Genomic DNA, 12,207 nt, shown 5'->3' on the forward strand with positions numbered 1-12,207 from the left:
ATTTCTTTCTATTTTTAATGGAAAATCAGATCTTTTTGCCTATAAATATCCTATATTGACAATGTAAGTACAGTAGTATATAAACGTTGAAATAAAAAAACGGACACTAATTTCTCTTTTAATGAGACTTCTTGTTTTAGACCCCTTAGCTCGCGAACTTTCGTCATAAAGGATGGCATTTGCCGACAATTTCGCTGGTAATTTTAATTGTAAGGGATGACAGTTTCTTTAGAGCAACATGACAGTTTCTGTCAGAGATGGCAATTTTTTATTTAAAATTGCCACAGTTTGATCTCATCTCAAAACTAAAATTGTCATTAAAAGAGGTTCATTTGTCATCCCTATTCTTATACCAAATTTTATTTCTCTAATGATACACTCAACTGGGCGATGCTGCTTCATTCTATTCCAATTCCAACATTGGGGTGTGTTGTGATACACCCCTCCCCCACCTCAATTTTGTTAAAAAGGATATTTTCATCCATTACACGAATTAAAAGATTTATCCCTCAATTACCAGGTAATTACTAGTGTTTCACACGCAAGTGTTAGGAAACGTTGCAGAAAACAAAATTTTTCCTACGGTTTCACCAAAATCCATCTATGAGTTCATCTAGCAACGAGTATTCAGATTGCATCTACATACCTTTGTAGATCGCGAGCGGAAGCGTTCAAGAGAACGGGGATGAGGGAGTCGTACTCGACGTGATCCAAATCACCGGAGATCTTAGCGCCGAACGGACGGCACCTCCGCGTTCAACACACGTACGGTCAGCGTGACGTCTCCTCCTTCTTGATCCAGCAAGGGGAAGGAGAGGTTGAGGAAGATGGCTTCAGCAGCAGCACGACGGCGTGGTGGTGGTGAAGCAGCAGTACTCGGCAAGGCTTCGCCAAGCTCGTGACGGAGGAGGAGAGGTGTTGGGGAGGGGAGGGGTTGCGCCTTGGATGTGTCTAGCAGCCCTCCCCTCGCCCCTCTATTTATAGGGGAAGGGAGAAGGGGGGCCGGCCCCTCTAGATGAGATCTAGAGGGGGGCGGCGGCCAAGGGGAGGGGGCTTGCCCCCCAAGCAAGGGGGGCGCCCCCCTCAGGGTTTCCCCCAACCCTAGGCGCATGGGCCCTAGGGGGAGTGGCGCCCCAACCCACTTTGGGCTGGATCCCTTCCTTATATAGCCCATAAGGCCCTCCGGGAGAGGTGGCCCCTCCCGGTGGACCCCCGGAACCCCTCCGGTGGCTCCGGTACAATACCGATATGCCCCCGAACCTTTCCGATGACCGTATGACAACTTCCCATATACAAATCTTTACCTCCGGACCATTCCGGAACTTCTCGTGACGTCCGGGATTTCATCCGGGACTCCGAACAACTTTCGGGTTACTGCATATATATATATCTCTACAACCCTAGCATCACTAAACCTTAAGTGTGTAGACCCTACGAGTTCGGGAGACATGTAGACATGACCGAGACGGCTCTCCGGTCAATAACAAACAGCGGGATCTGGATACCCATGTTGACTCCCACATGCTCCTCGATGATCTCATCGGATGAACCACGATGTCGAGGATTCAGGCAACCCCGTATACAATTCCCTTTGTCAATCGGTACGTTACTTGTCCGAGATTCGATCGTCGGTATCCCAATACCTCGTTCAATCTCGTTACCGGCAAGTCACTTTACTCGTACCGTAATGCATGATCCCGTGACCAGACACTTGGTCACTTTGAGCTCATTATGATGATGCATTACCGAGTGGGCCCAGAGACACCTCTCCGTCATACGGAGTGACAAATCCCAGTCTTGATCCGTGTCAACCCAACAGACACTTTCGTAGATACCCCGTAGTATACCTTTATAGTCACCCAGTTACGTTGTGACGTTTGGTACACCCAAAGCACTCCTACGGCATCCGGGAGTTACACGATCTCATGGTCTAAGGAAAAGATACTTGACATTGGAAAAACTCTAGCAAACGAACTATACGATCTTGTGCTAAGTTTAGGATTGGGTCTTGTCCATCACATCATTCTCCTAATGATGTGATCTCGTTATCAATGACATCCAATGTCCATAGTCAGGAAACCATGACTATCTGTTGATCAACGAGCTAGTCAACTAGAGGCTTACTAGGGACATGTTGGTGTCTATGTATTCACACATGTATTACGATTTCCGGATAACACAATTATAGCATGAATAAAGACAATTATCATGAACAAGGAAATATAATAATAATTCTTTTATTATTGCCTCTAGGGCATATTTCCAACAGTCTCCCACTTGCACTAGAGTCAATAATCTAGTTACATTGTGATGAATCGAACACCCATGGAATTCTGGTGTTGATCATGTTTTGCTCTAGGGAGAGGTTTAGTCAACGGATCTGCTACATTCAGGTCCGTATGTACTTTACAAATATCTATGTCTCCATCTTGAACATTTTCACGAATGGAGTTGGAGCGACGCTTGATGTGCCTGGTCTTCTTGTGAAACCTGGGCTCCTTGGCAAGTGCAATAGCTCCAGTGTTGTCACAGAAGAGTTTGATCGGCCCCGACGCATTGGGTATGACTCCTAGGTCGGTGATGAACTCCTTCACCCAAATTGCTTCATGCGCTGCCTCCGAGGCTGCCATGTACTCCGCTTCACATGTAGATCCCACCACGACGCTCTGCTTGCAACTGCACCAGCTTACTGCCCCACCATTCAAAATATACACGTATCCGGTTTGTGACTTAGAGTCATCCAGATATGTGTCGAAGCTAGCGTCGACGTAACCCTTTACGACGAGCTCTTCGTCACCTCCATAAATGAGAAACATTTCCTTAGTCCTTTTTAGGTACTTCAGGGTATTCTTGACCGCTGTCCAGTGTTCCTTGTCGGGATTACTTTGGTACCTACCTACCAAACTTACGGCAAGGTTTACATCAGGTCTGATACACAGCATGGCATACATAATAGAACCTATGGCTGAGGCATGGGGGATGACACTCATCTTTTCTATATCTTCTGCCGTGGTCGGACATTGAGCTGAGCTCAATTTCACACCTTGCAACACAGGCAAGAACCCCTTCTTAGACTGATCCATATTGAACTTCTTCAATATCTTATCAAGGTATGTGCTTTTGTGAAAGACCTATGAGGCGTCTTGATCTATCTCTATAGATCTTGATGCCTAATATATAAGCAGCTTCTCCAAGGTCCTTCATTGAAAAACTCTTATTCAAGTAGGCATTAATGCTGTCCAAAAGCTCTATATCATTTCCCATCAAAAGTATGCCATCTACATATAATATGAGAAATGCTACAGAGCTCCCACTCACTTTCTTGTAAACGCAGGCTTCTCCATAAGTCTGCATAAACCCAAACGCTTTGATCATCTCATCAAAGCGAATGTTCCAACTCCGAGATGCTTGCACCAGCCCATAAATCAAGCGTTGGAGCTTGCACACCTTGTCAGCATTCTTTGGATCGACAAAACCATCCGGCTGCATCATATACAATTCTTCCTTAAGGAAACTATTAAGGAATGCCGTTTTGATGTCCATTTGCCATATCTCATAATCATAGAATGCGACAATTGCTAACATGATTCGGACGGATTTCAGCTTCGCTACCGGTGAGAAAGTCTCATCGTAGTCAACCCCTTGAACTTGTCGATAACCCTTAGCGACAAGCCGAGCTTTATAGATGGTCACATTACCATCCGCGTCTGTCTTCTTCTTAAAGATCCATTTATTTTCTATGGCTCGCCGCTCAACGGGCAAGTCAGTCAAAGTCCATACTTTGTTTTCATACATGGATCCTATCTCGGATTTCATGGCTTCCAGCCATTTGTCGGAATCCGGGCCCGCCATCGCTTCTTCATAGTTCGAAGGTTCACCGTTGTCTAACAACATGATTTCCAAGACAGGGTTGCCATACCACTCTGGCGCGGAACGTGTCCTTGTGGACCTTTGAATTTCAGTAGGAGCTTGATCAGAAGTATCTTGATCATCATCATTAACTTCCTCTCTAATTGGTGCGGGCACCACAGGAGCATTTTCCTGAGTTGCGCCACTTTCCGGTTCAAGAGGTAATACTTCATCAAGTTCTACTTTCCTCCCACTTACTTCTTTCGAGAGAAACTCCTTCTCTAGAAAGGATCCATTATTGGCAACAAAGATCTTGCCTTCGGATCTGAGGTAGAAGGTATACCCAATAGTTTCTTTAGGGTATCCTATGAAGACGCATTTTTCCGACTTGGGTTCGAGCTTTTCAGGTTGAAGTTTCTTGACATAAGCATCCCATCCCCAAACTTTTAGAAACGACAGCTCAGGTTTCTTCCCAAACCATAATTCATACGGTGTCGTCTCAACGGATTTCGACGGAGCCCTATTTAGAGTGAATGCGGCAGTCTATAAAGTATAGCCCCCAAATGATAGCGGTAAATTGGTAAGAGACATCATAGATCGCACCATATCTAACAGAGTGCGATTACGATGTTCGGACACACCATTACGCTGAGGTGTTCCAGGCGGCGTGAGTTGTGAAACTATTCTACATTTTTTTAAGTGTGTGCTAAATTCGTGACTCAAGTATTCTCCTCCACGATCTGATCGCAGGAACTTGATTTTCCTGTCACGTTGATTCTCAACCTCACTCTGAAATTCCTTGAACCTTTCAAAGGTCTCAGACTTGTGTTTCATTAAGTAGACATACCCATATCTACTCAAGTCATCAGTGAGGGTGAGAACATAATGATAGCCACCGCGAGCCTCAACACTCATTGGACCGCACACATCAGTATGTATGATTTCCAATAAGTTGGTTGCTTGCTCCATTGTTCCTGAGAATGGAGTCTTGGTCATTTTACCCATGAGGCATGGTTCGCACGTGTCAAATGATTCGTAATCAAGAGACTCTAAAAGTCCATCTGCATGGAGCTTCTTCATGCGTTTGACACCTATGTGACCAAGGCGGCAATGCCACAAGTATGTGGGACTATCATTATCAACCTTACATCTTTTGGTATTCACACTATGAATATGTGTAGCATTACGCTCGAGATTCATTAAGAATAAACCATTCACCATCGGAGCATGACCATAAAACATATCTCTCATATAAATAGAACAACCATTATTCTCGGATTTAAATGAGTAGCCATCTCGAATTAAACGAGATCCTGATACAATGTTCATGCTCAAAGTTGGCACTAAATAACAATTATTGAGATTTAAAACTAATCCCGTAGGTAAATGTAGAGGTAGCGTGCCGACGGCGATCACATCGACCTTGGAACCATTCCCGACGCGCATCGTCACCTCGTCCTTCGCCAGTCTCCGCTTATTCCGCAGCTCCTGCTTTGAGTTACAAATGTGAGCAATCGCACTGGTATCAAATACCCAGGAGCTACTACGAGTCCTGGTAAGGTACACATCAATTACATGTATATCACATATACCTTTCGTGATGCCGGCCTTCTTGTCCGCTAAGTATTTGGGGCAGTTCCGCTTTCAGTGACCACTTCCCTTGCAATAAAAGCACTCAGTCTCGGGCTTGGGTCCATTCTTTGGCTTCTTCCCGGCAGCTTGCTTGCCGGGCGCGGCAACTGCCTTGTCGTCCTTCTTGAAGTTCTTCTTACCCTTGCCTTTCTTGAACTTAGTGGCTTTATTCACCATCAACACTTGATGTTCCTTTTTGACTTCTACCTCTGCTGATTTCAGCATTGCAAATACTTCAGGAATGGTCTTTTCCATCCCCTGCATATTGAAGTTCATCACAAAGCTCTTGTAGCTCGGTGGAAGCGACTGAAGGATTTTGTCAATGACCGCGTCATCCGGGAGATTAACTCCCAGCTGAGTCAAGCGGTTATGTAACCCAGACACAGTGAGTATGTGCTCACTGACAGAACTGTTTTCCTCCATCTTACAGCTGAAGAACTTGTCGGAGACTTCATATCTCTCGACCCGGGCATGAGCTTGAAAAACCATTTTCAGCTCTTCGAACATCTCATATGCTCCGTGTCTCTCAAAACGCTTTTGGAGCCCCGGTTCTAAGCTGTAAAGCATGCCGCACTGAACGAGGGAGTAATCATCGGTACGTGTCTGCCAAGCGTTCATAACGTCTTGTTCTGCAGGGAGAACAGGTGCGTCACCTAGCGGTGCTTGTAGGACATAATCTTTCTTGGCAGTTATGAGGATGATCCTCAGGTTCCGGATCTAGTCCGTATAGTTGCTGCCATCGTCTTTCAGCTTGGTTTTCTCTAGGAATGCGTTGAAGTTGAGGACAACGTTGGCCATTTGATCTACAATACATGTTGTAAAGATTTTAGACTAAGTTCATGATAATTAAGTTCATCTAAATCAAATTATTCAATGAACTCCCACTCAGATAGACATCCCTCCAGTCATCTAAGTATAACATGATCCGAGTTAACTAGGCCGTGTCCGATCATCACGTGAGACGGACTAGTCAACATCGGTGAACATCTTCATGTTGATCGTATCTTCTATACGACTCATGCTCGACCTTTCGGTCTTCTGTGTTCCGAGGCCATGTCTGTACATGCTAGGCTCGTCAAGTCAACCTAAGTGTTTGCATGTGTAAATCTGTCTTACACCCGTTGTATGTGAACGTTGGAATCTATCACACCCGATTATCACGTGGTGCTTCGAAACAACGAACTGTCGCAACGGTGCACAGTTAGGGGGAACACTTTCTTGAAATTATTATGAGGGATCATCTTATTTACTACCGTCGTTCTAAGTAAACAAGATGCAAAAACATGATAAACATCACATGCAATCAAATAATAATAGTGACATGATATGGCCAATATCACATAGCTCCTTTGATCTCCATCTTGGGGCTCCATGATCATCTTGTCACCGGCATGACACCATGATTTCCATCATCATGATCTCCATCATCATGTCTCCATGAAGTTACTTGCCAACTATTACTTCTACTACTATGGCTAACACGTTTAGAAATAAAGTAAAGTAATTTACATGGCATTTCTCAATGACACGTAGGTCATACAAAAAATAAAGACAACTCCTATGGCTCCTGCCGGTTGTCATATTCATCGACATGCAAGTCGTGATTCCTATTATAATAGCATGGACATCTCATACATCACATATATATCATTCATCATTCATCACAACTTTGGCCATATCATATCACAAAACACTTGCTGCAAAAACAAGTTAGACGTCCTCTAATTGTTGTTGCAAGTTTTACGTGGCTGCAATAGGGTTCTAGCAAGAACGTTTTCTTACCTACGTGAAAGCCACAACGTGATTTGTCAACTTCTATTTACCCTTCATAAGGACCCTTTTCATCGAATCCGCTCCAACTAAATTGGGAGAGACAGACACCCGCCAGCCACCTTATGCAACTAGTGCATGTCAGTCGGTGGAACCGGTCTCACGTAAGCATACGTGTAAGGTTGGTCCGGGCCGCTTCATCCCACAATACTGCTGAAGCAAAATAAGACTAGTAGCGGCAAGAAAGTTGACAACATCTACGCCCACAATAAATTGTGTTCTACTCGTGCAAAGAGAACTACGCATAGACCTAGCTCTGATACCACTGTTGGGGAACGTTGCAGAAAACAAAATTTTTCCTACGGTTTCACCAAGATCCATCTATGAGTTCATCTAGCAACGAGTATTCAGATTGCATCTACATACCTTTGTAGATCGCGAGCGGAAGCATTCAAGAGAACGGGGATGAGGGAGTCGTACTCGACGTGATCCAAATCACCGGAGATCCTAGCGCCGAACGGACGGCACCTCCGCGTTCAACACACGTACGGTCAGCGTGACGTCTCCTCCTTCTTGATCCAGCAAGGGGGAAGGAGAGGTTGAGGAAGATGGCTCCAGCAACAGCACGACGGCGTGGTGGTGGTGGAGCAACAGTACTCGGCAAGGCTTCGCCAAGCTCGTGACAGAGGAGGAGAGGTGTTGGGGAGGAGAGGGGCTGCGCCTTGGATGTGTCTAGCAGCCCTCCCCTCGCCCCTCTATTTATAGGGGAAGGGAGAAGGGGGGCCGGCCCCTCTAGATGAGATCTAGAGGGGGGGCGGCGGCCAAGGGGAGGGGGCTTGCCCCTCAAGCAAGGGGGGCGCCCCCCTCAGGGTTTTCCCCAACCCTAGGCGCATGGGCCCTAGGGGGGAGTGGCTCCCCAGCCCACTTTGGGCTGGATCCCTTCCTCATATAGCCCATAAGGCCCTCCGGGAGAGGTGGTCCCTCCCGGTGGACCCCCGGAACCCCTCCGGTGGCCCCGGTACAATACCGATATGCCCCCGAACCTTTCCGGTGACCGTATGACAACTTCCCATATACAAATCTTTACCTCCGGACCACTCCGGAACTTCTCATGAAGTCTGGTATCTCATCCGGGACTCCGAACAACTTTTGGGTTACTTCATATACATATCTCTACAACCCTAGCATCACCGAACCTTAAGTGTGTAGACCCTACGGGTTCGGGAGACATGTAGACATGACCGAGACGGCTCTCCGGTCAATAACAAACAGCGGGATCTGGATACCCATGTTGGCTCCCACATGCTCCTCGACGATCTCATCGGATGAACCACGATGTCGAGGATTCAGGTAACCCCGTATACAATTCCCTTTGTCAATCGGTACGTTACTTGCCCGAGATTTGATCGTCGGTATCCCAATACCTCGTTCAATCTCGTTACCGGCAAGTCACTTTACTCGTACCGTAATGCATGATCCCGTGACCAGACACTTGGTCACTTTGAGCTCATTATGATGATGCATTACCGAGTGGGCCCAGAGACACCTCTCCGTCATACGGAGTGACAAATCCCAGTCTTGATCCGTGTCAACCCAACAGACACTTTCGGAGATACCCTTAGTATACCTTTATAGTCACCCAGTTACGTTGTGACGTTTGGTACACCCAAAGCACTCCTACGGTATCCGGGAGTTACACGATCTCATGGTCTAAGGAAAAGATACTTGACATTGGAAAAACTCTAGCAAACGAACTATACGATCTTGTGCTATGTTTAGGATTGGGTCTTGTCCATCACATCATTCTCCTAATGATGTGATCTCGTTATCAATGACATCCAATGTCCATAGTCAGGAAATCATGACTATCTGTTGATCAACGAGCTAGTCAACTAGAGGCTTACTAGGGACATGTTGGTGTCTATGTATTCACGCATGTATTACGATTTCCGGATAACACAATTATAGCATGAATAAAAGATAATTATCATGAACAAGGAAATATAATAATAATCCTTTTATTATTGCCTCTAGGGCATATTTCCAACAGCAAGCTCCATCCAAAACATGCTTGGCATTTTCGCGGGCACAGAGTAGCATGTGAGCTGCGAGCTGGTGCGCCCCAGGAAGCTCTAGACCACCTCTAGCACATACAACCTCCTGCTAAGCTCGAATACCTCCTTCTCCAACATGGCATCTGTCGTCACTCTTGGCGATGTTGATGATCACATTGTTGTCTCCATAGTGGTCTTCATGGCGTCATGGTGAATCGTTTCCTTGGTCAACTCAGTAGACTGAAGTTGTTGCCATTTCATGAAGGTGTCCTCGTTCCTCACGCACCTCATAAGCACTGAAGCTCTTGTCTTGTCCTCCTCCTCGTCAGCCAACTTGTTCTTCTTTGATGTCAATGGGCCGGTTCTCAGGGCAAGCCGGTTTCTATTCAAGAACCAACAAAGCTCTTCCGTCGGCATCCTCAGCTCCTTACAAACGTGTGTATTCTCATTACTATTGAAACCATCGTAGGTGTGTACCGAAGCAATTCAATTAGACTCCATCTTAAGAAAATGCACCAATGTACCATGGTAATGATACCAATGTGTGCCTGACTCGCATGGACAGCGTTCGGGCATATTTTATGCCCATGGGTAACGTTGAACCCTATAGGTACAAGCTCTTTGACATAACATGTGTGTGTGTCCATGAAGCCCTTTGGTTAATCTATTGAAGTTATCTGTTTGATCCTTTCCTCCCCCCTACCCCCCCCCCCCCCCGCGCGCGTCTCCTCCCCGAGCGGTGACGCATGTGGGCGGCGCCATCTTTCTCGAAGGGCATCGGGAGTCCCCCTCCACCGATTCCCTCTGTATACCGGGAGAAATCCTAGGATTCGTCCGGGCAGCAGTGTCATCGTCGTCGCGGTTCTTCTTGAAAGTGTTACTTGGTACACGGCAATTCGGGGGCATAGTAGTGCGGTGGAATTCTCCGGAGGGCGCAGCAGTTGCGCAATACTACAACTTTCGTTGATCCGGTGCTTTTGGCATTTTTTTTTCTCTCTTGTTTTTCTCTTATTTTTTCTTTTGGGCACGATTGTACTGTTTGCCCCAGCGTTGAACTTTTGGTGTATCGGGTGGTTGCTATATTAATATAGCGGGGCGAAAGCCTATTTCAAGAGTTCTCTGTTTGAACGGATGAATCCCTTTTTTGCGAGATGGTTGAATCCCTTTTATGTGACCCATGAAACTAAGTTCAATTTCGTATTTCTGTCAAAAGTATATTTCATAATGTGTTGAACCGTCCGTTGTTTATGCATCGAAAATATGGGCATGGACATGCTTTTCACTCGCCGCCATGGGTCTGAACAGACATTGGTGCTCATGAGCACGTCGGGAAACAGCTGATGTCTGCAACTTCTGATAAGACCAAAGCACACTGTTTCTTTATCTTCAAATTTATTCGCTCGCTCTGTTCCTTGGCAATTTTCTTGTAACCCGACACGATTCTCGCCGTCCTCCTCAGCTCGCCTGCACGTTGAGCGGCTTCGCCACGGAGAACCCGCCGTCCACCATGAGGTTATGCCCGGTGATGCACCTGGCGTCGTCGGACGCCAGGAACACCGCCGCCCTCGCGATGTCCTCCGCGCCCAGCACCACGCCGCCGCCCATCTCGTTGAAGTCCTCCTCGAAGACCCGCCTGAGCACCTCCTCCTCGTCTTCGCCGGCGCCCCCCGGCGGAAGCCCCAGCATCTCCCTCACGGCGCGCGCGCCCATGGGCGTGGCGATGGCGTACGGAGAGATGGCGTTGACCCTCACCCCGCGCGCCGCCAGCTCCGCGGCCGCGGACCGCACCATGCCGACGACGGCCGTCTTGGAGACGCTGTACGCGTGGGGGGCCGACCCGGCCAGCGCGCCGGACGTGCTGGACGTGCAGAGGATGCAGCCCTGGCCGCGCGGGGCCATGGCGCGCGCCGCATGCTTGATGCCGGCGGCCACGCCGCGGAGGTTGACGGCCAAGACGCGGTCGAAGTCGGCCATGTCCATCGACTCGATCGGGGCGGCCACGTAGCGGCCGCCCAAGGTCCCGGCGTTGTTGAACATGACGTCGAGCCGGCCGTGCCGCGCGACGGCGAGGTCGACGGCGGCCGCCACCTGCGCCTCGTCGGTCACGTCGCAGCGGGTGTAGCAGGCCGTGTCCGGGCCGCCGATCTCGGCCGCCGCGGCGCGGCCCAGGTCGTCCTGGACGTCGGCGAGGACGACCCTGGCGCCGCTCCGGACGAACTCCGCCGCGGTCACCCTGCCGATGCCGCTCGCCGCGCCGGTGATGACGGCCACCTTCCCGGCCAGCCTCCGGGAGTCGGACGACGACCCAGAGAGGAAGCGAGACGAGCTTCCCGCCCTTCCTCCCGCTCCGCTCCTCGCCGCGCTGCACTCTCAGGAAAACAGAAGAGGTGAGCGACGCAGCTTCAGAACATCAACATGGCGGGTTCGCCATTCTTGATGGCATCGTGTGCGTACCTGAGGACGGCGCGCATTGCTCGGAACATCATCTTCGCTCGACACCAGCAGGCCAGGCAAACCCAAATGTAACCAAGGCTGGGACTATCTTTATAGTACTATGACAATCTGCACTACGGAATTTTGCTGAGGGGACAATGCGTGACTTCTGTGTGTTGAGCGATCGACATCGAGCAGGACGTACTCGGTGGGGGTGGATGATGGACGAGTCGCTGCCATGAACGAGGCGATGAAGGAATCAGAGCGCGCGCGCGCGCGTTTCACACGAGTGGTCTAAGAAAAATCGTGCTTAGCCTTTGGAGACGTATCTATCTGACTACAGTATTTTGTTGTTTGATGGAGTACGACATAGGCACACTGGTGGTTGAGGTTTTGGCTGGAGACTCGTGTGCTAGCGTAGAATGGTCGTGACGATCCACCAAACTTGTTGTTAGACTCACCTGTTTTT

The 12,207-nt window shown here is 48.3% G+C and overlaps 1 protein-coding gene across 1 annotated transcript; it reads right to left on the reverse strand.

The window, feature by feature from the left end:
* Window positions 1–10,498: 10,498 nt before the first annotated feature.
* Window positions 10,499–11,974, reverse strand: LOC125541046 (momilactone A synthase-like). Its single transcript, XM_048704537.1, has 2 exons — window positions 11,760–11,974; window positions 10,499–11,667 (listed from the first exon to the last, which is right to left on the reverse strand). Exons 1-2 carry the CDS (start codon window positions 11,789–11,791, stop codon window positions 10,761–10,763), a joined length of 939 nt encoding a protein of 312 aa, XP_048560494.1. The 5' UTR covers window positions 11,792–11,974; the 3' UTR covers window positions 10,499–10,760.
* Window positions 11,975–12,207: the final 233 nt, after the last annotated feature.

The sequence above is a fragment of the Triticum urartu genome, chromosome 2 (genome assembly GCF_003073215.2).
Source record: "Triticum urartu cultivar G1812 chromosome 2, Tu2.1, whole genome shotgun sequence".
NCBI lineage: Eukaryota > Viridiplantae > Streptophyta > Magnoliopsida > Poales > Poaceae > Triticum > Triticum urartu.

What these genes read in the sequence shown, in the direction of transcription:
- LOC125541046 (XM_048704537.1), bottom strand. Translation starts at nt 11,791, where the DNA reads ATGATGTTCCGAGCAATGCGCGCCGTCCTCAG. An exon ending in GCAATGCGCGCCGTCCTCAG is followed by an intron (nt 11,668 to 11,759) that starts GTACGCACACGA and finishes CTGAGAGTGCAG; the next exon opens with CGCGGCGAGGAGCGGAGCGG.